The sequence below is a fragment of the Monodelphis domestica genome, chromosome 2 (genome assembly GCF_027887165.1).
Source record: "Monodelphis domestica isolate mMonDom1 chromosome 2, mMonDom1.pri, whole genome shotgun sequence".
NCBI classification, from domain to species: Eukaryota; Metazoa; Chordata; class Mammalia; order Didelphimorphia; family Didelphidae; genus Monodelphis; species Monodelphis domestica.
Genome location: NC_077228.1, coordinates 421,193,339 through 421,221,184, shown reverse-complemented (window position 1 = coordinate 421,221,184; position 27,846 = coordinate 421,193,339). Strand labels below are relative to the sequence as shown.

Here is a 27,846-nt window from a genome sequence, read left to right as displayed (position 1 = left end):
TTAATAAATTAATATATTTTCCCCACCCCTATTCCTCCTTTGGAATGCTCATCATGTCTGAATTGGGTCATCTACAGTATAGAATAACATTCTGGTAGGGGGAGAGGGCTGGGAGGTTTCTTTTACAGTTGTATCAGTGTTGTCAGCTGGCTATTTGAAATGAATCAGGCTAGAGGGAGAAGGGACAATAAGGTCGAAACCCAATACCTATGCATGGGATGCTGGGGACACTGTGAACACTTAGGTATTGCCTGATGAGTAATGTGAAAGTTATATATTTCTTTCATTTCTTCTACTCTGCATTTCAGACTCAGGCTCTTGTCACCATTTCCTTTATAAAGCAATCTATCTTAAGAACAGTTTTCTTGACATTTTGACTGACAGTATCTAAAACAACATGTGTTCAGATTAACCCTTAGAATCCTAAGAGAGTTTAAAGACTAGGAAAATGATTTATATAACAACTTTCAAAGACTTAAGAATTCTGGCCAATACAAGTCCAGAGGACTGAAAATGAAGCAGACTAAATACCTCTTGACACAGTGGTGATGGATTCAAGGCATAGAATGAGATATCAATTTTTTGGACACGACCAATGAGGACTTTGTTTTGCTTGACTTGGCATATTTAGTTGGCTTTCTAATTTTGGGGGATAAAGGTGGGAGAGACAAGGGGGGGTAGAGAAAGATTTGGCAAAAAAGGTAAAGAAGTGAAAAGAAAAGAAAGAAGTGCACTGAAGCACTTAAAAGATGAGAACACAGAAGAAAACAGAAAGAAAGCCAAAAATAATTACAGACTGGCAGAACAGTTTCAAAAGGTACATGTTTCATGTATTATATACTTAAAAAGGTGGTAGGGAACTTTATGCAATAGAGATCCACAGTTACACATATACTGACACTTGTTTTGTTCTAATTAGACAAGGAAATGCTAATTTTATTTGGTGTTTATTAAGAACCAAAATAGGTAAATATTTTTTAAAAAATAATTCTCTTCCTAAAAAATGTTCCAAATCTTGATCTCTTTTTCCTGGGGAGACATTCTTCTCTGGGGAATATGATTAGGAGAAAGGTTGTACAGTATCTGGGAAATTCCATTGTCTTCCCAGAATAGACTGCTCAGGTTTTGGTTAAGGCTGGTGAGCATAGGTTTTAAGTGAGAAAAGGGAAAGATCTGCTCCAGTTTGAACTGGAGCCTGTGGTTACCTCCTGGATGGCAGACTTGTGAGAAGTCAGAGTGATTCCAGGAATAACTGAAGAGTTAGACCCTGCCTGACATGTCTCAGGGCTTTTCCCTGAATTGATCTGGTGCTTGCATGAGTATAAATCCCTTTATCAGCTCTGAAGTCAACTTATGTCTGGGACTTCTTATTTCTGGATATATAGTTAATTAAGTAACTACATTAGGAGAAGTTACTGCTTGTATCTGTTGTCAAATGCTGTTTCTGGATTGGTGGGTATAGGAAATCAACTTTTTAAAGAGTTTCATTGAACATACTGGAAGATAAATCGAGGCAGGAGAATTCAGTCAATAAAAATGGCAAGCTATTGGACATTTTGCTCTTATTTGCACTTTAAAAAATCACAGATCTTAGATATAATTTAATCAAGTATCTTCTATACACAAGGATGCTCGGAGGATTAATGACTAACACCATGCAGTGAGTTAAAAAGCTGAGCTGGGACTCAAACTCAGGGCTTCTAACACCATACCATGAATCTAATAGCATTATGAACTGTATTACCCAATTAAGGGAATTTAGAAAGTTAAGTAGTGGCTGTACTTCTCTATCAGAGTAATTCTTATCAACACAGAATTCAAAGCAAAAATTATTTGCAGTGGAAAGTCAAAGAACAGAGAAGCATATCATGTACTGTGTAGTATCTTAGATACCATCTTTTCTGAACTTCTTGTGTTATATAATTCTTCCTCCTATCAGGTTTACCTGAGAGGAATTTCTCCTAAAGAGAGAGAGAGATTAGAATATGTCACAGAAGCATCAAATCTCACATGGGCACATAAAACCACATAGCTTAATTTATACCGGAATAAGAATCCATTCTACAAGATATTTCTAGAATATATCAAGACCACACAGCTATGGGTTATGAATACTTTCTTTGGGAAAACAAAAATACTTTCTTTGGGAGCCATTGGTCACAGGGAGCACAAAGAAAACACTAAAGTTAAATTAATTATAGGGACTTATTCCTATAACAGGTAAATATGCAGTCAGATCACTGACTTGTTAAGGCAAAGATCAGTAAGAAAGATATATGCTATTCAATTAAAACAACTCCAACCTGACCTGTATAGAAAAGTTACTGACACCAAAAATAGAAAATGGATAAGAGAATGTTAGTATTGATCATAACAATTTTATAAGGAATTTTATATGATTTATCAACTGCCATATGAAAACAAACTTACTCAACAAATACTTCTTTCCAGGATGAGGGACATGGCAGTTAAGGGCAATACTAATTGAGAATATAAAGTCATTTGTGAAATCTTACATAGAAAGATGGTGGAAGATTCTGAGAAGTATTACTCACAAAACAATAAAAAGCAATGAGAGGAAATGAAAAACGACATCATTTAAACTGAAAGAGAATGTAGTATAAAGTCAACATAGTAAAGTCAACTTGAGGGCATTTAAGGATGAAAACTGGAAGAAAGACAAACAGATGGAAAATGGAAAAGACCAAAAGGATTTTTATAACAATCTCTTCTTTTCAGCAACAAAGACAGTGGATCCAATGCTCTAACACCACACAGTTCTAAGTGAACTGAAGAAAACAAGATATAACTGGACAAGAGGATATATATATGGTGGCAATATAATTTTGAGGTGTGCAGGTGTTCTCAAGATACCTAAGTGTGGGAAGATATCATAGTTCTAGGAAAAAAATCTCAGATTTTTTTAAAAGGACCTTCAGTAAGTACTTATCTATATTCCTAGTTCCAGTTCTATATGTAATTTGTTTTACAAGAATAATCTACATAGGCATTGAGGGCATCCTTGATGAGTATATTAGAAGGGAACAGGCAGGCTCACACAAGTGATCATCTATAGTACAGCACGTCTTTATACAAGATTTCATTATGCTTTACTGTATGTTGGTCATTAAATAAACTTGATTCAGTAGAGCAAAATCCCACCTTAATGGCTAGGTTTCTACGAACTGAGTTCCATATGGCAAAATTCTATAAGATTAAAAAAAATATACTAGTCATAAACTTGTTTGATAGCCCTCTGATTATTAATGAGCAAGGCATAAAACAAGGGCACACATGCTTACAAAATGTTCATTAATATCATAGAAGAGAGATCAGGGCCAAGTCCAAAATGTAGAGTTTCCCTGTAGATGATAAGGTCCTCCAGATGTTTGGAGGCAGCACTGTGCTGACTGCATCAAGCCCAGGCATTGTATAAGCCCTAAATGAGATACCTGGTCACTGCAGAGAGTATCCACACAAGAAAATCTGAGGGAATGAAGAATGCTAATTTCCCAGAATATGATACATGGTGAATGTCTGTCTCTTATGTGTGTAACAACTTTTTTTCAGCATCAAAGACAGTGGAGCCAGTTCTCTCCCTCCCTCTCCCTCTCCCTCTCCCTCTCCCTCTCCCTCTCCCTCCCTCTCTCTCTCTCTCTCTCTCTCTCTCTCTCTCTCTCTCTCTCTCTCTCTCTCTCTCTCTCTCTCTCTCTCTCTCTCTCTCTCTCTCTCTCCCCCCTCTCCCTCCTTCTCTCTCTCTCCCTCCCTCCTCTCTCTCTCTCTCCCTCTCTCTCTCTCTCTCTCTTTCCCTCCCTCCTTCTCTCTCTCTCTCTCCCTCTCTCCCTCTCTCTCTCTGCCTCTCTCTCTCTCACACACACACACAGACACACACAGACACATATCTTTGTAGGTATTTTCCATATTCATATATGTGTATATATGTGTTTCTATATCACATTTATATAGCTTCTACTATGTACTAGGCAAAGCACTTATTTAATTTTTTTAAAAAGATACTTTAAGTTTTAAGATCCAAATTGTCTTCCTTTCTTCCTTACTTCCCCCTTCTTAGAGATGGTAAGCAATTTGAAATGGGTTATAAATGTATTACCATGCAAAAACATCCTTCCATATGATTTATTATTGGTTATTGTTGGAAGAGAGTACTCATATAAAACCAAAACCCCCAAATAAAAACAAATAAACTAAAAGTGAAAAATAGTATGCTTTCCTCTGCATCTGACTCCAACGGTTCTGTAGGTGGATAACATTCTTCAGCATGTCCTTCAGAATTGTCCTGGATCACTGTGTTTAGGCAACTATTATTTTATCTGATCCTTATAACAATCCTGAAAGGTAGGCTATTATTATCATCATTTTGTAGTTAAGGAAACTGAGGTAGAAATCAAGTCATTTCTCCAAAGTAACAAAGCTAGTAACTGGGCCTTTTGTTTGGACTTTCTTATAGCCAGAAAGAATAATTTATTAGATTATAGGATCATAGATGTGCTGGAACACTAGAGTTTAAGGTCCACACATCTGTATCCTTAAGGCAATAATGAAAAGGCAATTTTGCTTTAAATTGGATTTTATCTGGGATGAGAAATGTCAGCACATTTTTACCACTAAAAGGAAATGGAGGGACCGTTTCCCTCTGTGCTCCCAGATTGCTCCCTGGCCTTGCTCTAGCCCACTTGTTGGGGAGCTCTTTTTGTGGGCTGTGATTAGTTAGCATGTATTATGCATGACTGTTGGACTTTACTTTCATTCTGATTGAATGAGAAACCAATGAAGGAGGAGACTCTGGGGCAGGAAGCACACATCCTTAGCCACCAAGCTCGGAACAGACTCTAACTGTTTAGGGCAGCCTATTTAGTCCCTTCAGAACAGATGTTTCCTATGGATCGGAGCTGATTTCTTTTCTCTGCGTTCTGCAAAGCCTCTGTCTTGAACTTAAGAATACAGCCAGTGAAAAGAAAAGCCATGAATAGCAGTCATAAGGAGTGACTAGTGTACTGACAAGGCAGGAGGCTGGAGCCTGAGGGAAACCAGTCAGCAGATGGACGTGTCTCTCCCCTGCAATGGCTGCTTAGATTAGGTGAAGAGAAGGAAAACACAAGATGCTTTTTTTGGTGCACGATATATCAATGAGAGATGCACAGAAATAAGGAAACAGATCTCAAAGCTTTAGGTTTTCCCCTGCCCAATCTTCTGTAAGTAGGCTATCCAGAGAGTTGTTTTAACACTTAAAATAGAGAAAGATATATTTGTGTTGCTTGTTAGGTTTTATTTTTGAAGTGAGAGAGGTGAATATGTGTATAAGGCTACGTGAACACGAATGCTTTACTTTCAAGAATCTTTGTTGTTGTTGAGTCATTCAATTGTGCCTGATTCCTTGTGATCCCCATTTGGGGTTTTCTTGGCAAATGAACTAGAGTGGCTGGCTATTTCCTTCTCTAGTTTAAAGATAAGGAAATTGAGGCCAGCAGGGTTAAGTGACTTGACCACAGTCACACGGTATCTCAGGCCAGATTTTAACTGGACTCTTCCTGACTCCAGGCTCTGTGCCCTATTGGCTGAGCCACCTATAGCAGAGCCAGACAGGTGGTAAATGCTGAAAGTATGCTAAGTAATTGTGTCAGACAAATGCTGTGGTGGTAAAAGGTGCTAAGCATAGAAATAAAGTGTACTATATACTAGCCACCTTATAAATATTATCTCATTGGATCCTCACAAACCTGAGAAGTAGGTGTTGTTATTATTCTAATTTTACAGTTGGGGAAACTGAGGTAGACTGGAAGAGAGGTCTGGTGACTTTCCCAGGGTCATACAGTTAGTATTTGAGGTTAGATGTGACTGTAGGTCTTGACTCCAGGCTCAGAGTTCTATCGACTATGCCACCCAGGTGACATAGAATATTTGGGCTGGAAGGGATCTTTGAGATTATGGGGGAAACACCACATACTATTTGGAAATTACTACATTATTGGAATCTAGCTTTGTTACTAGACATTGTTTAAAACCAGAATGTCACAATGATCTCAGGGACCCTCTGGGGAAGCAGGAGAATGGCTGTAAGGAATAGGTAGGGTCACCCAAAGCCTGTGTTTTGGTTCCCCAATAGCTTGTGTTTTGGCTTTGCCCAAATTTTCTGAATTTGTCTATTTACCTATTGATGCACATTCCAAGCAACCCTACTAGCAACCTTGTCCTTCTGTCCCTGTTAGAACACAGAGGATGGAGAAGACAGCCATGTCTGCTTTTTCCAGCTCTCTCTCTCTGATGGCAAGTCACTTAAAACATTTTTTCTGAAAAATTTTCAGGTTAGGGGATTTATTTTCAAGTGATAACAGGGATCCCCTCTCCTCTATCCCAACTCCAACCAGTGGTCATTCAGGTTCAGCTTTTAAATCTCCCATGACTGAGAACTCAGTACCTCATGTCGTAGCCAGTTTCATTTTTTTTTTTGGCCAACTTTCATAATTGTTTGGAAAATTTTCCTTATTTTGAGCTGCAACTTGTTTTCCAGTAATTAGTAGTCATTGGTGCGACTTCTGCTGTATAGGGCTAGGAAGAACATTTCTTCCATAGGATAGTTCTTCAAATATTTGAAGGGAGCAAACCTATATTCCTTTTCTCTTCTCTCAATACAACACGATCCAGTTCTAGCAGTGGGTTTTTATGGATCATCAAACTTCTCATTGTCCTACCTGCAGTCCCTCTAGATGTTCCTGAGCTTTTTAATGAATGACTCTCTTAAAACACAAAGGTCTCTTCATTCACACAGCTACCCCATGGTAAGAATCACATGGGTCATGTATTCTGGGCATTTTTTTTCCTAATGTGAATTGACCTTTATTGTTTTGAAGGCATCGTTTTTCTTGTCAGGGTTCCATGTTTCAGGATGTAGGCATGTCTGAGAGAATACAGAGGGGACTCAGAAGAGCTTATTAAGGAGGCAATGGACCTTGGGCAGCTTACTAGGGGACAAATTTGGCCACCTGCCTGTTTGTGTAAGCCCCTCAGCTAAGATTGTTTACATTTTAAAACAGTTTTATTGTACTTAAAAACATAAAAACCATTCTTAGCTCTTGGTGTCGTACAAAAACAAACTTGGCTGTCTTTGGCTAATATTGTGTATTGTGGACCTCAGCCAGGGGGGTGCTGGTAAATGTGTAACAACCAGCTCCCTGGAATTAGAAAAAAAAAAAGTACACACAACCCGCTCAAGTTTAATCTGCATTATTGACATCCCTCTCTTACTTTCCCAAGTCTAGACAGTAACTAAATAATAAATCAAGCTCCAATTTATAGGAGTTGCTAATATCTGAGGTGTAAATCCTCATACTGAAAATTTAACAACTGATTCTCTTGAGTAAGGACACACAACACAGAGAAGTGGAAATACAGAGGCATCTATACAAGGAAATTCATGGATGTAATTAGATTTTCCAGAAACACATTATTCAGCCACTAAGAAATTTTGGTTGGTTCTCTTGCTGTCCCTTCTTCCAATAAATTGCTACAACCATATTTTTAAAGTCTATCTTAAATTAAATACCAGCCCCAAAGCCCTTTACCTAAAATCCTACCTTCCACAGGAAGCTTTCTTCTACCACTTTTAATTCCAATGTCTTTCTTCAGTTAATTATTTCCCCTTTGTCCTGCTTGTGGTCTCTAGGATTAGATGGTAAACTCCTTGAGGGCAGGGACTGTCTTTTGCCTCTTTGGTATCCCCAGAATTTAGCACTGGACTTGGCACTGTAGCGGGCACTTAATAAATGTTTATTGAATTCAACTGAATTGGATTGAAGTAGGCTATTCTCTAATTAAGACTATTGGGAGCAGACGTTACCTTTCTGCTGTCAGAGCTCAAATGTCCACTTTTCCCAACTGATAACATCTTTTCTTTCCTATCCTCTCTAGCTTGTTTTCTTGGTGCTTCACCTGGCATCCTCTAGGGTTGTAGCTAGAACAGATTATTCAGTGTTCCCTAATCCTTCATTGCCCTCTGCCTGTTCTGCTCCTCTTTGCATGCCTATGTTTACATCCCCTATGTTTACAATGGAAATTCCTTCCACTATTTTTAATCTTTCTCCAAAAGTTAGACTTGAGAGTCGCCTCCTCTATGATACTTTTTTCTTGTCTTCCCAGGTAGAAACGATCACCTCCCATCCTTGAATTTCTGATGGAAAGTGTTTGTCTTCTCCTATATACTTAATTATATTTAATTATTTTCTAAACTGTAAATCATTATTCATGTACAGGTCCCATTCTCCTGGATTTTAAATTCCTTAAGGTCAGGTTTTATGTTATTTTTCGTCTCTGTGGGTCCCTAGGATCTAGCACATTGCTTTATAATATATCAAGCACTTAATCAACATTTGTTAAATTGAATTAGTTGGCTTGATTCTCTTGCTGAATTAATTGAAATGCTGAGTAGGGAAGGAGTGACTATAGCACCTGGGATGGTGTTTTTGGACTCCTTCAGTTTCTAGGATTGCAAGTTACAGGATCTGGAAGTGGTAACTATTCCTGGGTATTCTGCCCTGCATGTGTGTGTATGTATGAATATATACACACTGTATATGTATCACATACACATGTATAATCTGTGACTCCTGACTCCAAGTGTAGGGTTAGATGGCAGTGAGGTGGGGCAGTGGGAAGAACCCTGTGCCTGGAGTCAGGAAAAACTTAGCTCAAATCTAGCCTCAGACACTTACTAGCTGGGTGACTCTGGGCAAGTCATTTACTAACCGTCTGCCTCAGTTTCTTCTTCTATAAAATGGGGATAGTAATAGCACCAACCCTACTCATAAAATAAAACGAGACAGTATATGTAAAGTGCTTTGACAACCTTCACAGTGCTATGGAAATACTAGATGTTGTTGCTGTTATTAATTATAATAATAATAATGCATGGGACCATTCTGCCTCCCAAATAAGATGAAGTCGACTGTGGAGGACCCTAACCATCTGGCTAAGAGGTCATATTTTACCCAGGAAGCAAGGGGAAATGATGACAAGTTTCTGACCTGCCTGTACCCTTAAGGACAGGACTCTGGAAACAGAGTGAAGGATGGATTGGAGAAGGATGGCTCATAAAGTACCATTTTGCACATAGTGCCCACTAGAGAGCAGAATGTACAAAATGAGTAGGAATTACTTGCTAAACATCAATTACTTAGACTGCTGGGGCAGCGCTTGGTGCCGTGGAGAGAGCCCTTGGAGTCTGGAAGCGTAACCTCCAGTCTTCTCCTCTGTAAAAATGGGGCTAACATCACTTCTCTCACAGGGCTGTTGGAGGAACAAATGACATAGTATTTTTTTTTTAAAGCACAGAGCACTAGTAGGTGCTATATGAATGTTTATTTCCTTCTCCCCAGAGGGTTAAATACTCTGGGGCCCCAGGTCAGCTGCAGGAGGGTTCATGGCAAAGATGAGCAAAGAAAGCAGTGCCAGTCAGGGGCCTCCTTTCCCTCTCTCCCAAGGTGTAAAGTTATCCTCGAGTAGTAAGGGGGATCTATTTATTTTGCAATTACCAAAGGATATGGTAATTTTCTGAAAATTTTGGCAGAAAGTGCCAGACTTTCCAGTTACACCACTGGTAAGACATTAAAGGACTTCATATCTGGAAAATCTGGCTGTTGTTGGGCTCGCGGGCCCCAAGATGATCTGGGAGGGAGAAAAAGCTAGAAGCTTTTGGGTAACAATTAAATCCCTGGATTTACATAATGTGACCTCCGATGTGTGGGGCACTGTTTGGCTGTTGGCTTTGCTATGAATGCCTGGGGTGGAATACCAAAGGAAAAACTACACTTTGAGAGCATTCTCAGGACAAACCTGAGAGAACTAGCTGGCTAATGCAATGACATTCCAAACAAATACAGGCTGGCTTAAGGAATATGCAAAGCTGGCAAGAACCCTCAGTTGGCTTGAAAAGAGTGAGTGAGTGGTGCTTCATTTTACTGAGGGATTTGGGGGTCTATAATGAAGTATACATGGTATTTCCCATGGACTTTGGAGCATAGTTTGCAATAGTCACACAGACCGGGGTGGGGGTGGGGGGGCAAGGGGTTGGGGGTGGGGGTGGGGGAGAATGTACATCAGAACAGAGTTCCTGAACTTCTGAGGCCCAACAGGATGCAAATGATTTGACAGCATATAAATGACTTTGCAGAAACACAGCCAAAGTTCCCAGAGTAAAAATTTCCATTCCCATCCATATAAAAGACGTGGCTACAAAGTAACAAGATTAATTTTCTTGTGTGGCTTGTAAACTGGTTCCCAAGAAGTTTATAAAAAAATTTTTTTTTCACCAATGGCAGCATCATTGCAGTAGGTCAATAGTCTCCCAGGGCAACAACTTTTAGAATGCTGACTTGGAGATACGATTTCTAAGTTGTTTGAAATCTCCTTATTTTATTGTCTCACTTTACTTATGGGACCTTTACGCAGAAGAAAGAAGTTTTTTGATGTTTGATGCTTCTAATTCTTTACCTGCTAACTCCGTTTTTTAATCCTTTCCCCCCAAAAGATATTATCTGTCTATCTATCATCTATCTATCTATCTATCTATCTATCTATCTATCTATCTATCTATCTATTTATCTATCATCTATTTATCCATCTATCTATCTATATATTTATCTATCATCTATCTATCTATCTATCTATCTATCTATCTATCTATCTATCCATCCATCCATCTATCTATCTATCTATCTATCCATCTATCTATCTATCTACCCATCTATCTATATATATATTTATCTATCATCTATTTATCCATCTATCTATATATATATTTATCTATCATCTATCTATTTATCCATCCATCTATCTATCTATCCATCTATCATCTATCTATTTATCCATCCATCTATCATCTATCTATCTAACATCAATCTATCGGTCATCTATCTATCTATCTATCTATCTATCTATCTATCTATCTATCTATCTATCTATCCATCCATCCATCTATCTATCTATCTATCTATCTATCCATCCATCTATCTATCTATCTCTCACTGACTATCTTATCTGTCTGTTAATATGTCTCTCTCTTTAATATACATTTATATATTGATACACACAGGTTTTTTTTTTAATCCCTGATAGAATGCAAGTTCCTGGAGGGCAGATGGTTTAACTTATTTTTTGTGTGTGTGTCTCCAGCATCTAGATGCTTAATAAATACTTCGGACTGACTAGAAAATAGGAACAGAAGAGGGCAGTGCAGCTAGGTCAGCCATATTTAAAAAAGAGTTAAAGAAAGGACAGTTTTCTTAAATCTTTCAATGAACCATGGGCCAGACAGCTAAGCAGATTTTATTACTCTTATAGTGGGCATAAGTGCCTGTGGTTTTTTGGGGGAGAGAGGGGACTGCTGACTGGGAGTGGTCAAAAACTTATTTGAGCCATTAAAAAAATTCAGTTCCAGAACTAACTGTCTGGTTTCCTGGCAGTGAATCTGTTTTCTGTTCAGATTTAGGGCATTATGCGATCACTCCTTTAAACTATGTGAAGTACTGTGCTCAGCTTTATCATGTATTTCTGGGCTGGCAGGAACTGAATCCTCTGCAGAGCCAGAGCTTTCCAATCTGCTTTCCAGAAGAAAGAGAATTCACTTCAGTGACCGTCTTTGGTTGGGATAAAGTATAGTACTGATGAGCATGGAAGGACTTTACCAAAGGACTTTACTAAACTCAAAGATGGTGAGAGAGACCTCAGAACAAGAGAAAGCAGAGGCGGGTGCTGGAGGTCCTCCTGGTGAATATCAATACCAGATGGAAAGGGGTCTTAATCATAAGCAATCTGGATAGACCAAAACATTTCTATCTATCTTTTTTTTTAACCCTTACCTTCCACTTTGGAATCAATACTAAGTATTGGTTCCAAAGCAGAAGAGCAGTAAGGGCTAGGCAAAAAGGGTTAAGTGACTTACCCAGGGTCACATAGTTAGGAAGTGTTCAAGGTCAGAGGCATTTCTGAAGAAAGCTTAGGAGGCTCAAATCCCTTTTATTAAGAAAGTCTGGTTTCTCCTTATTAGTTGGGACTAATATTTCCCAAGATAACAAGGGTAGTTAAAAAAATCTATTTCAGCATGTGCATTAAAATCTGTGAAATATATTTGTATTTGCAAGTTAATTCTGAAATAAAACCAGGGAAATGAACTTTTTTCAGTTCTATTAGATGGGGTTTAAAGTTAGCCTTTTTTTTTTATTTTAGTTTGATAGGACAACAATTCCTTTATCAAAAAAAGGAAGCAGAGAAAGAAAAAGAAAAAAGATACACACAAACACCAAGCATAAAAAAAGGTCCTTAAGTAATAAAATCAGTGTCCAAGAAAAACATTTAGTTTGAAAAAAGGGTTGAAAAATGTAGCCTTGGAGAGACCACTGCTTACATGGGATTGTTCAACAAATTCCTGTTGTGTGAGGTTTGGCATATACTTTCTAAAAATATAAGCAACTAGGGAAACTAGACAAAGCCCAGGTCTTGGACCAAATGAGGCACGCAGTGTGAATCTGTTAGTGATTATATTCATAATGAAATATGTGTCCAAATTTAGCAGTGCAAAATCTAATACAATATGAAAACACAGCATGTATAGTCCTTACCATAATATATAGCCAAAGGCAAAGGTGCTCACGGCAGCAATTCCATATTTCTTGCTGGGATACTGATGATGTGCTGTCCTCATCTCAATTAATATAAACGGCACCACTGTTGTATGCTAAAAAAAATACAACAAAAAAGAAAAACAACCAGGTGAGAGAATTCATTGTCACTGCACCTTGAATTATTCTTCAGTGGCAGTTGGAAGGGTATAAGTTCCTGGCCAAATAAAAGCAAGGTATCACCAAATTATAGAATTTTAAAGAGATGAGATGGACTTGACTCTATCTTAAAGGAAATGCATGATTCCCCTGGTGTTTTTGTTTTACTTTTTATTTTTAAAGCTTTTCTATAACAAGATGCTGAAATGAATATGTCCTCATTTTATATCAGCCCAAAGCTAGTCTTAATGGATTTGCCCTTGCTCAGATAAGATGGGTCTTTGGATAGATCCATTTAACATGGTTTTGGAACATATAACGTTATAGCACCTAGTCACATTTGATTGACCAACACAATGACCAACCAGGATTCCAGAGGACTGGGAGTGAAGAATGTTTTTGTAGGTCAAGAACAGGATCCAAAATATGAAAAAGTTTTAGAAAGAACTTTGTTCATTCAGCAGAGAAAAGAGCCAGGAAGAAGCTTTCTCTCTAGTCTTTGTGAAGTTTTTGTTATAATATATATATATATATATATATATATATATATATATATATTATATTCAAATAAGGGAACCAGCACATGAAAGCAATTGGCTTGAAATGTTTATTAGCAGGTAAATATAAACAGTCGATAAAATTGGGGGGGAACCCAAAATACAAGCTTTGGGAGGACCCAAATCAAGATTAGGGTGAACAGATCCAAAACACAAGCATTTTGGGTGGACCCAAGCATTTTTCTACCTTTCCTAGAGCATCTCTATGGCCAGCCCAACTTCTACATTAAGCTTTAGGTTAAACAATTTCTGGTCACATAAAGCTAGGTTAAAATAATATTAATAAATATAAAATAATAAAGTATTTTTGACACACTACCTACTACCCTGACAAAAAGGTGATAGATTAAATATAAAGAATGAGACACACACTTTGGTTATAACCAATATAGGAACTAGTTTTGCTTGACTGCATTTTTTTTTTCATGAGAGGAGAGGAAGAAAGATGGGAATAAGAATAAACAAATGCTTATTGGAAAAAAAATTTACAATACCCCCAAAGAAGCCATTCTCCTAGGAATTGAGATCTGGAGAATATATGTGTAATTCTTAGAAGTCTTGTGAATGGAATAGAGACAAGAGAATTAAACTGCTTCCAAGGTCAGAGCTGAACCACTTTGACCTTGTCCCCTCCATTAGATTATAAACTTTTTGAGGCCAGGAATAGTCTTTTACCTCTTTTGGGTATCCCCAGTGCTTCGCAAAGTGCCTAGTATACACAGTAGGGACTTAATAAATGAATGATTGTTGAACTGAACTGAATTATAGATAGACATTTGGCAGTTTTAATTCCTTTCACCTGCTTATAAGCCAGGAGAGCATCTTTGTTTTATCTGTGGTGTGATGTTCCAGGGAGAAAATCCTGAACTCAAGTGTTTACTCAGTGAAGTTTTTCAAAATTCATTGGTATTAGAACCGAATGGAAACAGGTGGTAGGTATGCCTTGGCGAGCAAAAAAGATCTTTGGGAGATCAAACAGTACAGCTTTGGAAGAACTTACTGTTTATTTTCTTAGGAAAAAAAGAACACAATTATTTGAGTAGGAAATAATAAAAGTGAAAAACTTCTGGCTCACAGATGTAACAGTGCTCTGGATAACTTCTAAGTCTCAAAATATTAGTAATTAATATCTGGCATTCAGAGAATGTCAGGTGGGCAATACAGCACTTAAGGGAGTTTTCTACTTTTTTCCTTTAGCAGCTTTTTGGTGGTGGTGTAGTTGCCTTTTAACAGTATAAACAATTTTGAAGGAAATCATGGGGAATTTACATTTCTGCCATTTTAGAGGTAAGATAGGGTGCAATTCATTATAAATAAGGAATTATCAAGGTGTGATATAAATATATATGCAAATAACTATATAAGAAATAAAAAAAGAGATGACAAAAGGGACCCAGTGGATAGCTTGTCTTTTACATTGGTAGCCTTGTGATTATAGCAGAGGCAAAGAAGACCCCCAATATGTTGTATAAACCCCCTGTGATAAAGTAATTAGAAGTCTTTGGACTAATAGCATAGAATGAGGAGGCATAGATAGATAATGATCTACATCGCTAGCTGGTATAGAAGATAGAGTGCTTCAATTTAGAGTCAGGAAGATATGAATTCAAATCTGGTCTCAGGTACTTAATAGTTGTGTGACCCTGGGCAAGTCATTTTACCTATATCCGACTCAGTTTCCTCAACTGTAAATTGGGATAATAATGTATGTATTTATATGTATTTATAAATGTATTTTTATATATGTATATATAAATACATTTATAAATACATATAAATGTATTTATAAATACATATAAATATGTATTTAAAAACCATGCTACTCTGTGTCAGTTCTTAGGGAAGGGGACAAAAGGAAAAGCAAAAAACAATATTGAAATCAAATTGCTTAAACATTGCAGTGAAATTATAGAATAAACTCTGAAAATCATGATATTAAAGATTAAGATTTTTTTCCTAGTAGGGATTTCATTCTAAAAAAAAATTCAATTCTATCTTGGTCATCAAAAGGGTAAAACTGAAGGGAAACGCATATTAGAATAGCTGAATATTAGGACTAGAAGTGATGAAAACATTACAATTTTAGAACTGGAAGGGATCCTGAAGGTCATTTACATCAGCCTCCTCATTCTACAAATGAGAAAACCCAGAGAGATAAAATGACTTGCCCAAAGTCATACAACCAGTTAGTAGTAAAACTGGGACTAGAACCCGGTCATCCTGATTCCTACTCTAGTGTGTTCTCCATTTCCCTCTTCTCTGAGTTTTAGTGAATTCAAATAACCAATTCTTCAGTTGTTCAAGCATCTCTCCAGCTTGTTGGCTAATCTGCTGTCCTTCAGATTTCATAATTGGAAGGAACTTTGTGTAGATTCCCAATACCCTGTGGTGAATCCACCAGGAAAAGGCTATCAAAGTCTTCAAATAGACACAGAGTAATTGTTACCATCACAAAGTAGCTGTTCAAGTTACTGATGCTATCAGTTAACAAAAGTGGTGTGGAAGAGAGTGGGAGATTGGTGTTTGGGTGAGTAGAGGAATGAGGGAGCCCTTCCAAGTTCTGAGGAGATAAAGAACATATACAAAACGACAAATGCATAATGAAAATTATAGGTTGCCACATTCAAAAATTCACCATGAAGGAACCAGCATACTGGGTTCTAAGTGTCCTCATGCTTTGCTTAGCTAGGTTGGTCCTTGGAATGAAGATGCTGTCTGAGACTCTACTCAAATATTTTCATGCTTGACAAACCCTAAACAGTGAGGGCAAACCTTTTGGAGATGGAATACAGGGCCCCACTCCCACATCACCCCTGAGTTTTGGGTGTGCTCTGCCCTCTTCCCTTACCCATACAGGGGAGGGAGGAAGCTCTCCCATTGGGCTCCTGGGCAGAGGGGTGGGTGATATGAAAAAATGGCATCATACATGTGGAGAGGGGGAGAAGAACAGCTCTGCCCAGGCCCCTCAGCCTTTCTAGTAATGAACTCTAGGGGAGGGGGATGGGCAGCCATGTGCCCACAGAGAGCACTCTGTGTGCCATTGTTGGCACCCATGCCATAGGTTCACCACCACTGTCCTAAAATAATTTATGTTCTTCAGGCTTTCAAGAACCCATAAAATTAGGTGTTTGAGTAGAACTTATTTATTGTTACATAGATCAACAAAAATTATATATTACAGCCATTTCTAATCATTCCTTTAAAAGAGTTTATTTTATGGCATTTTATATTTTCTTAGTTGCACCTTCAGTGGTACTCAATAAGGTGTTGTTTAGTCCCAGAGAACTAGGTACATTGTGGAGTAATTGTAAACAGGTTAATTTGTAACCAGGTTAATTCAGACTAAGAATTGGGGCTCACTAAAAATGAAATGAACCACTTCGGGATGTAGTAGGTTCTACTTCCTGAGAGTTCTTTACACAAAGGCTTGATGAGTACTTGTTAGATATGTTACAGAAGGAATTCCTATATAGACCCAGAGTAGAATTGATGGTTTCTGAAGCTCCCTCTGACTCAGATTCTAGGATAAACATCTATCCACCATCTCTGACCCTTTCAAATCTGTAAACGCTTTTCCCATCAAAAAATCTGCAATTGCTTGGTATCCTAATAATTAGGCATCTCCAGTTATCAGAATCACATCAATAATTAACTTCAGGCTTGGGATATTCCATGGACACAGATCTGTTTCTTCTTCCAAGAAAGAATCCTTCAACTTGGTCACTGAATGGAGTGAAATCCAGACAGTCACATGCAGAGGACGAACCAACTGACTTCAGGGAGTCAGGAGAAATAGAGAAAATTTTACTGTGTATAAAAAACACAGAGCATTGTTCAGCAGGGGAAATCTATTAGATTATGCTTGCCCTGAAGAGGTACTGACTGTGATGCCTATCAGAGTGGGCTACTATCCATCAGTCTTAAAAGAAACCAAAATATTTAGAGGGGAAAAATCTGATCTTGATCATGTGCTTTTTCATAAGGAAATTATTCTTCTGAGTGAATCCACATAGTAGAGTACAGTAGATGCTCAGTAAATATTTCTTTAATTTTATCAAATGGTATTTCAAAACAGCAATGTTAAATAAAAGTGGCTAGAATGTCAGCACTGAGTTCCAAATCAGGTAGACAATTTTATCAAGCCCTGGTCTGTTAAGATTTTCTCAGTCAAATACTTTCTAGAAGTGACTAATATAGACTCAATCAGGATGAAGAAGACTGAAAAGTCATTGGGAAACAGTTCTCTGAAAATTTTGGTCCAAACCATGTCTTGTCTTGTTGACATACTATCTGTTTTCATCTTTTAACTTTCTAAAGAAAGGTTTTGGATTGGCAGTTGGAAATTATGAATGAGGTTCTGGGTCTCTCTAGGAGTTCTAACTAACAATTCTGGTGCCTGGAGCAGGAAGCAAAATAAGGATTCAGGGCAAGAAGCTCTAGATGGGTTCTCAAATCAATTGTGTATAGGGAACCTTAACCCAATTCCTCATGGGAAGAGATCCTAGAACTGCCATACGGCAACTTTCTAGTTTACCTAATTATTCTTGCTAAGTATTTTGTTGAGAAAATTAAAAGTTTTGTCAAATATAAACCTGCACATTCCTTAAAATAACAACGCAAAATTTAGAGACTTCTCTTACATATAGCCCTAGTATTTTTTATATATGATGATTTAATAATATTTTTAGCCCTTACTATGTGACAGGCACTCCACTAAGTGCTTTATAATTATTATGTGAGCCTCACAACAATGCTGCAAGGTATTATTGTCTCCATTTTACAGATGAGGAAAATGAAGCAGATAGAGGTTAAATTATTTATCCAATGTCACACAGCTAATAGATGTCTGAGTTCATATTTGAACTCAGGTCTTTTCTCTTGTTATCAAGAGTACTATCATTTTCCTAGTCATCTGGCTTGGAACTCAGCTAAGATAGAAAGGTTGCACAATGGATAGACCCTGGACCGGGAGTTGGGGAGACCTCCTTCATTAAAATTCTAATTCTTCATGGATATGTGATTTAGTCGGGGTAGGTATTTTTCGGTTTTTTTTACTTGGAAAATTTCATTTAATTAATTAATTTAGACTATTTTTCCATGGTTACAAGATTCATGTTCTTTCCCATCCCTCCTACCAATCCCCTCCCATAGCCAATACTCAATTCCACTGGGTTTTACAAGTATCATTGATCAAGACCTATTTCCATATTATTGATAATTGCACCAAGTTGATCATTTAGAGTCTACATCCCCAATCATATCCCCATCATCCCATGTGATCAAGCAGTTGTTTTTCTTCTGTGTTTCTGCTCCCACAGTTCTTTCTCTGGATGTGGACAGTGTTCTTTCTCATAAGTCCCTACGAATTGTCCTGGATGACTGCATTGCTAATAGTAGAGAAGTCCATTACATTCAATTGTACCACAGTCTCTGTGTACAATGTTCTCCTGGTTCTTATCCTTTCACTCTGCATCACTTCCTGGAGGTCATTCCAGTTCATGTGGAATTCCTCCAGTTCATTATTCCTTTGAGTGTTCCATCACCAACATACACCACAATTTATTCAGCCATTCCCCAATTGGAGGGCATCCCCTCATTTTCCAATTTTTTGCCACCACAAACAGTGCATCTATGAATATTTTTGTACAAGTCTTTTTCTTTATTATCTCTTTGGGGTATAAGCCCAGCAATGCTATGGCTGGATCAAAGGGGAGACATGCTTTTAGTGCCCTTTGGGCATAGTTCCAAATTGTGGGTAGGCATTTTTCTAAAAGCCAATGTCACTGTTTGACTCAGTTTCCTCATCTATAAAATTGGTACAGATTATTTCAGAAGTGAATTATATCAAAGATGCTATTGATTTACTGTCATGACATGCCTTTCTTCTGGGGTGAGATGATGCTATGGAGTCGAGAAGTCATGGCATGTATTTTTCAGTGACGAATATCTTTATAGATAATGTGCAAAATAAAATAAATAAAATTTGTTTTATCGTAAAAATAAATAAAAGTATTTATAAACTGCTTTACAAATATTACCTATATACATTTTCACAACTCTGGAAGAAAGAGAGGCAAGTAGCCCTACAGATGCACTCATTCTACAGATGAGGAAAGCAGGTTACAGAGAAGTTTAGTGACTTGCCCAGATTCTCTCCAGTTAGTGAGTCTTCCTGACTTTGTCCAGAGTTCTGCTCACTACAACACATAGCTTCCAATCTGTAAGTTCCAAGAGGGGAGCTACTGTGTTTCATAGTTAGTAAGGATAATTTGACAACGAATTAATGATATCAAAAATTTGACATGAGTCACCAAAAATTTGGGCTAAAGGATTATCATGTAAGTAGAGTAGATCTCTACAGTGGGAACAACCTCGATGTAAATTTTGGGTCACTGGTGCTTCTCCTCTTAGAGATGGCAACTAGCACTCTGCTAGCTCAATGAAGACATTCTGCTGTGGGTTTCTGGAAAACCATGGAGACTAAGGCTGGAAGCCTAACTACAACCAGTAAAGGTCCTTATTTAACTCTTTGAATGGATGAAACAATCTACTTTATAAGTTCAGAAGGGGCTTTCCCCCTCACTGTGGAGATACTCTTATTTCTGCTTTTTGCTTAACACCGGAAATCTCATATTAATAAATGAAATATTTTCTGATTTCTTTATAAATCAGATGCAGCTTTCTCCTTTTCTCCTTATGTACTTGGTAAGGAGTATGGTACCTTGAGGCCTGATATTGGTTTTACTTTGATTATGGAATTCTTCTGAGATCATCAAGACATTTTTTGCTGCTGGTTTTTGTAAGATAAATACGTATTCCAGGAACATGTACATAGACTATGAACATTTCTCATGGGCAATAAAAACACAAAGAGATGCACTTTCTAAACTGACTTAGAAGTGAATAACTCTCCATGTTGGTGAAAATAACAAAATAAAAATAACAAATAGAAATAAAATAAAAGGTGACATTTATAGAATGCCTTAGGGCTGCAGAGTAATTTATATACAATACTGAATTTGATTCACACAGTAACTTTGTGAGATATTATGTAAGTATTGCTATCTTCCCTTTTACAGATAAGAAAACTGAAGGAGGCTAAGTTATTTGCTTCAGTTGCATGTGACTATCAATCAATCAATTAATCAATCAATATTTATTAAGATCCCACTATGCATCAGGCACTGTGCTAAGAACTAGGGATCCAAAAAGAGACAAAAGGCAATCCCTGACCTCAAGAAGCTTACACAGGGGGATAAAACACACAAACAATATATACAAGGCAAAGTATTTCCAGGATAAATAGGAAATACTTAACAGAGGGAAAAGCGCTAGAATTAAGTGGCGAAACTCCCAATTTCTGATCTAGCTCCAGCGTTTTATACATGTTGCTAACTATAATTCTGTGGCAAAAAGATGTTATCTACAACAGCTCTTGGAAGGTTGATTTAATAATCAAGATGGGTACAAAAACAACCCAAGATAAAAGAAAAGCAATGAAGAAAGAGGAAGAAGGAAGTTGTTTACTAGTTCCTGAAAACATGCTTTTAGGTGACAATAGTATAGAGGGCAGCTACCTCTATAGGAATAATATCATTAATAATATAAGTAGGTGACTGGCTGAATGATTTTTACAGTGTTTTGTTTATAATGGGATGGGGTTGTAAAGTATTTAGGATACTATTGTGCAACAATGCTGGCTAATGCCTCTTTTCAATGTTTTCCCCAAATTATTTCTTTTCCTTATTTTTCTATTTTCAATGTTGAGTGAGAAAGAACCGAGTTCAAATCTAAATTTTGGTGCTTACTAGCTGTGTGACTCTAGGTCTGTCTCTCTGTTTGGCTCAGTTTTTCTATATGGCTGGCCTGTGTGTCCTCCTTCACTGGAGGTTCTGAGAGGAACTATCCAATCAGAGGGAGGTGCCTCAAGGACAAAAGGTACTTCTGAAGTGATCTTCTACTTTGAAGCTTTTCCTGGAGCATGATGAAGCTGAAAGCAGTACAGCCAAGTGGGACATGAATGAATCCCTCCTGTGGAGGATTTGTAAGAGGATATAGACAAGAGTCTTGTAGGATGGTCATGCAAAGATGATTTATGATTCCTAAGTCTGTTCGGAGAATCCATACCAAAGAACTCACAGGCCCAGTGCCTTACTAAAGAAGGTGTGACAAGAAGTACTATTTTGTAAGGGTAATCTTCACTGACTAGAAATGAAGATGGAGGTAAGAGGCAAAGAAAATTGATGTTGAAGCATCTCAAAAATTATGTTAATTAATGAGAAAACAAGATTTGACCACCAAAATTGCATTTATGTTCTTTTCAGAAACATATCTGTTGTGTGATGCATAGATCCACTGTAGATGCATTTCAGCAAAACTTAATATTCCTATTGAAGGAATCATATTTTCTCACTCCCTTCTACCATAATATTGGAGTTAAATGAAGGAAGGAAGGAAGGAAGTCCTTAAACATAGTATAATCTCATTTAGAAATCCAATAGACTTGTTAAAATCACATATTCAAAGAAAAAATTGTAACTCTGCTTAGAATATGTCTCTTTGGGATTCCAAAAAGGCAGGGTAGATAATCAGAATCAAAGGTGTTTCCTCAGTTCTACATAGTACTTGGAAAATCAGCCTAAATGGCACCTTTATAAAATGTACAGCAGGCATACCTTTCTGAAGTTAAAGTTATCAGGAAAGCACCTTACTGCATGGCTACATCATCTCATCACGCTCCTCGATGGTAGTGTATGGATGCCATAGGGAGTCTGAAGATGCCCTACTTATCTAACAAAGGCGATGATTTCATGTGGTTTTAATTTACCATTGTTTATGTTAGAATAAATGTTATTCTGATTGATCAGCGAAAGTCTACAAGCAGCAATAAAGGCAATTATGGTTGACATGGAGGCATTATAAAATCTATAACTCGATCCTTCAAAGGCTGATTTGCAACGTCCAATTTGACTTATGGGAGTTGGTTCTAATGCTGCTTCATGCAAAAAGCATTAGGTTAATGCTAGAGCAAAGTCATGTTGCTGAACGAACATGCCCTGGCGTAATTAATCAAGAATATTTCAGAAACGAATTGTCTCCAAGAAGTTATTGATTTACTGTCATGACACACTTCCTTTCTGGGGTGTGAGGATGCTATGAAGCTGAGAAGTCCTGGCATGTATTTTTCAGTGACTAAGCCTTGATCTTCCTGGATGATTGCCATCCATGCATTGACATCTGCAACCACTCATGTTTGACAGCCTCATGCCTGAGCTCGGTGGCTTCCAAGTTGATTAGGATTAGAACAGAGGACTTTTGAATGCTCTGAGTTTAATGGAAAGCAGATAACCATGGGGGTCTCAAGAGGCTGCCATACTCCTTACAAATGGCATCCCATTAGCAGTGCATGCACATATATACACTCCCTCAAATGCACATGTTTGGAACAGGAGCCAGTTCGGTTTTAACCTTCAAGGCATCCTTGTTAGTCAGTCTTCTTTTGATTAAAAGCATTTGAGGAGACACTTTATTAAACACTTATTAAGCAGTTGCGACTTTGCTGTTCTTCGCAGCCGATTCTGTGAGGCAGGTGGGATGAAGTCACTAAACCACGGAGGAGTCAAGCATCCTCCCAGAGGTCACAGAGAATGTCGGGGGAGAAGCTGACTTTCAAGCTCAAAGGTCTCAGATCTTGGCTTCTGGTAGCTCAGAGCCCTGCTCCTTCTTCCATGGCACAAAAGATAAAATGGCATATTCATGAGCAGAGTGCACGGATGGCGGGCCAGGTTGGGGAGAGCTTATCCTGCCTATTGTGCAGGGGGAATGCTGGGTAGCCACCATTTGTCCTACTAGAGAGGTCCATCTTGCTCTAACTGAAGGGCATTTCTCTTTATTCTAGAGAGCCAGTAGCTTACACCAAAGCTCATGATGATGCCTGTCTGCTCTTTTCTTTCTTCTGGCCTTTGAAAGCTCCCTCCCTTGCTACCTGTTCCAACTTTTGACTTGATTAGGATTAAGATGCCAGCTCTTCATTTGGACCCCATCCTCTGACAACATGCTCAGCAGGGTTCATTTTCCTCTTTTTATAGCTACATCAACATGGTGGCCTTTGACTCCTAGACTGTCATTCGCTCCAGGTATTCCCCCCAAAACCAAGTGGGGAGTCAGGGGATCAGGGTTCGTAGGATTGCAGAACTTGTGATTTATTAGCAAAGAGAACTTCTGAATTAGGACATTTCCTCTACTAAGGCAGGTGGACACCTTCTCTGGAATTTATATTTTTGGAGAACTGCCCGTGGCCCTAAGCATGGAGCTCGGAGTCAGGAAGATCTAAGTTCAAATCCAGCCTCAGACACTTCCTTGCTGTTTGACTCTAGGCAAGTCACTGAATCTGTCTGTCTCATTTTCACCAACTGTAAAATGAAGATACTAATCATAATAATAGCACTTCCCTCTCAAAGATGTTGTGAGGATCAAATTAAATGAGATATTGATAAAGCATTTACTCAGCACAGTGCTTGGCACAGAGTGGGCTGGTAATTCATTCCCCCTTCCCCAACAGTATGTAGAAGAGGTGACTGAAGCCAGGTCTTCCCCTATCTGGGGTGAGCTCTCCATCCACTACATCATTCTGCTCCTTCACAGGATCCTAAGACTACAGATTCAGGGCTGGAAGACACCTTGAAGGTCATTTAATCTGTCTCTTTCACTAAACAGATAAGCAAACTGAGCCCCAGAGTGAAAAGATCCAGCCAAGACAGTCAATGATGAGGCTGGGATGCCAACCTAGGTCTTCCAGTGCCCTAGTCCTGGCTTGGCCACTAACAGTGTGTCCTTGGCTGTGACTCCATGGGCTCCATTCTCCTCATCTATAAAATCAATAGGCATGATGTCAAAGGTCACTCTGAGCTTGTCAATCTGTGGTCCCCTTCTCTGTGGGTCAGCACATTGTTTAAAAAAAAATAATGTCAGTGCTGTGGCATAGACTTGAGTTACCACCAGAGCTAGCTGGGGCTGTAGGACCTGGGACTAGAATGCAGACAATTAAAGGAACTCAGTTAGCAGTGTCCGTCCCTCTCCATTCCCAGGGGGTGTGAATTTGCTGGTGCTGGTATTTTATGGAGATGCATTAGCCTGAGAAGAGTAGTTGACTGCTTAAGATCTGCATACTTATCCTGGCTTTGGGGGCTATAAAGTCTTGGCAATGCAATGTGTAGTCAGGCCTGGCTGATAATCCCACTCCCCTTGAAATGTTACAGAATTTCTCATTAACTAAAGCATAGCCACTACAGCATGTCTTTTAAAGCTGGTTATCTTTTTATAGCGCCTCAATTCTTTGGTCAAATGAGTAAGGCATATATAGATGAACTGCCTGCCACATCCATTTTCTCCAGTCTTTGGTCTTAAGGATTAAGGCACCAACTGTCCCTTTTCCTGGCTCAGAAATTCAGAAAAAACAACCTTTCCCAGAAAAGGGGGGGCAACATGTTTGAAAAGGGGATCTAGGGAGCCACAATTGCCTTGAGTAATTAATCTAGAAAGTTGTCATTCAAGATCAAAGTATAATTTGTGTCCCTTCAATAATGACTCATGAAAATTCTGGTTTAAAGAGATTTTCATTTTTGTGACTGAATCTTCTTAACATAATCAAAATACAATATGATAAAAAACTCAATAAGCACCTACTCTCTGCAAGACAGGATAGGTGCTGGAAATCAAAGATAAAATAAAAAAAAACTTCAAAGAGTTTACATTCTACTGGAGGTACAACATGTAATCAATAACCTCATCCTTTAAGGAGGGAGAGAGAGAGAGAGCCCTAATCACTACAGAGTTTAGAAAAAAAGTTCCCATAGTAGGGGATACAGAATCTGAGTTTTGAATGAATCTAGGGATCTTAAGAGGCACTGAATTCTAGGGCTTTTTCATACAAGATTTCATAGAAGAGGTGAAAGAGAGAATGCTGAAATTCAGTAAAGGAGATCAGTCTAAAGAGGACCAATGTGCAATAAGCCTACAAAGTAGAGGAACTGGTATTTAGGGAACTACAAAGCCACTGAGGGTATGTGAGCAGGGAAAGGCCACAATCAGATTTAAGTATAACATAACAACTGTATATGATATTGTAGTGTTAGAGAGCCAGGGTTATTATAGTATATTTTATGCCAATTAATAACAGATTAATATTTATAAAATTGTCTACCAGGCAGCTGAATATAAAAAATTTAAAAACCAAGGTCAAATCACGTGTCATTATATATTATAGTTCTGTATAAAAGTGTTTTTTTTTTTAAATAGAGATTAGGACCTGATAGTATTAAGTACTAAAAGATAACAAAAGATTTGAAATAAAAGTCAAATTTTTTGCCAGCTCCCATCCCATTAATGTTCTTAATGTTTGTCATAAATGATGATATTTATCATAGTCCAACTATGGATCAGGTCTTACCTAACAGTCTTGAATTAAGATAAAAATCTAATTATAAAGTGTATATGAGGTTTATTTTATAGCAAAATGCATATTTATGAACTTCCATTTCCTAAGGGTAAATCAACTATATACTTCTTTATGAAGAAGGTAGGGCATATTTATCAATGTTCTCATTTTAAAGGTTACTAAAAATGGTTCCACTCATAATATGTCGGTGACAGTACCAGGACAAAAATTCAGGTCTCTTAAATGCTAATCCAGTGGGGTTTTGTTGTTGTTGTTACTAGTTATCTATGTGTCTTCATGGATTATTATCTGTAATGTGTTTGGTATCTTCATTTACAAATTTCCACAATTGGGCCATGCACTTTCAAAATGTTACATATAAAATATAATAATCAGTACGCCTATCCCTCCTTTTCCTCACTATAATTTTCCCAGGGTCATGAATTTCAATGACAACCACAACTTCACGGTCATTGCTTGTGATGGCTTCTAGCATCCAGGAAGTGGTGGCCTTACCTGAAAGCTGTTAGTTCAGTGCCTGGCACCTAGAACCTCTGGGTATGATCTAAATCGTCTGTTTCAAAGTCTGAAGCACTGCAGTGCTTCTGTCTGAGATTAGCAAGAGAATGAAATGCTAAAAACAGAAATGAGAAAACCGAGCAGGAATAGTCACCGTCTATATTTATTTAGTCAGTCAGGCAAGTAGATAGTAAACATCTACTATGTGCCAAGTACTGTAGGACCCTGGGCAAGTCACTCAATCCCGTTTGCCTCGTCTTCTCATCTGTAAAATGAGTTGGAAAAGGCAATAGCAAACCACTTTAGGATCTCTGCCAAGAAAACTCCAAATGGGGTCATGACTTAAAACGACTGAAAAACAACAAAAGTATGCCATGCAATAGTCTAAGTACCCTGCCACTGAGATTGTTTACTACCCCGGCACTTGTCCCAAGGACAAAATATCTTGGTGCCTGAAAGCAATCCAAAAAGGAATAAGGCTGATGGAAACCCTTGTCTTCACTTCAGATCCAAAGAAAGCAATAATGACCTCAGCCTCAAGTATCAGCTAGTTGAAGGAGGAAGAGTGGAACAGGAATGATCAAAGTGTAGAAAATCACAAAAGGTATGAATACGATCAATAGCTCATCTAAGAGTTGTAGAATTTGGGGCACTATCATTTGATACCTTAAAGAGCGAAGGTTAGCACAAATAAAGGAAATACTCTTTTCCACAGTGGGAAGAATACTTTTGGAATATATTATCCAAGTGCAACACTCCCCCCCAAATAAACAGTATAATATGGAACATATTACCCCAAGAAATGGCAAAGGCTAAATAAATAGATTCAAGAAAGGCTGTGCCATAAATTCTTGGATGATGGATCCATAGCAGCCTTTTGGGAGATACTAGGTTATTTGAACCTTAATCTTTGAGGCTGATGACAATTCAGATAAATATACACTTACCACATACCTTTATTCGTATTATTGCCAGAGATAGAACACTGACCATGGAGCTAATCCAGTAGGGTAATTTTGTCCTTTCATCCATCATTAACACAAAGTGCCATTTTTATAATTCTTCAAAGTTTGTAAGATGCTTTACATATATAAGCTAGTTTTATCCTCAGAACAAATGTGAGAGGCAAATGTTTAGTTGTTTTTCAGCCATGTCCAACTCTTCCTGATCTTGTTGGGGCTTGTTTTGGCAAATATACTGGAGTAGTTTGCCATTTCCTTCTACAATCCATTTTACATATGAGAAAACTGAGGCAAACTGGGTTAAGTGATTTGCCCAGGGTCACACAACTAATAAGTGTCTGAAGCTGGATTTGAACTCAGGAAGATGAATTTTCCTGACTCTGGGCCCAGCACCCTATCCAGCGAGGCATGATTATTCCCATTTTGTAGATGACAAAGCACAGATAAGTTAGATAAACTGACCATTATCTCAATGAGCACTTTTAGAGGCAAGATTTGAATTCAAGTCTTTTAAAAATGTCAAATATAATATGCTAGCCAATCTAGCAGTCATCCACTCATTCGATATTTATTAAGTAGTAACA

At 38.0% G+C, this 27,846-nt stretch overlaps 1 protein-coding gene across 1 annotated transcript in view; it reads right to left on the bottom strand.

Annotated features, from left to right (window-relative positions):
- The window catches only part of AIG1 (androgen induced 1), a 307,398-nt gene that overhangs the window by 24,154 nt on the left and 255,398 nt on the right, over positions 1–27,846 (bottom strand). Inside the window, exon 4 of the mRNA XM_001370501.4 lies at positions 12,630–12,745. Coding sequence (XP_001370538.1) covers positions 12,630–12,745 — 116 coding nt within the window. The remainder of the gene's footprint in view (positions 1–12,629; positions 12,746–27,846) is intronic.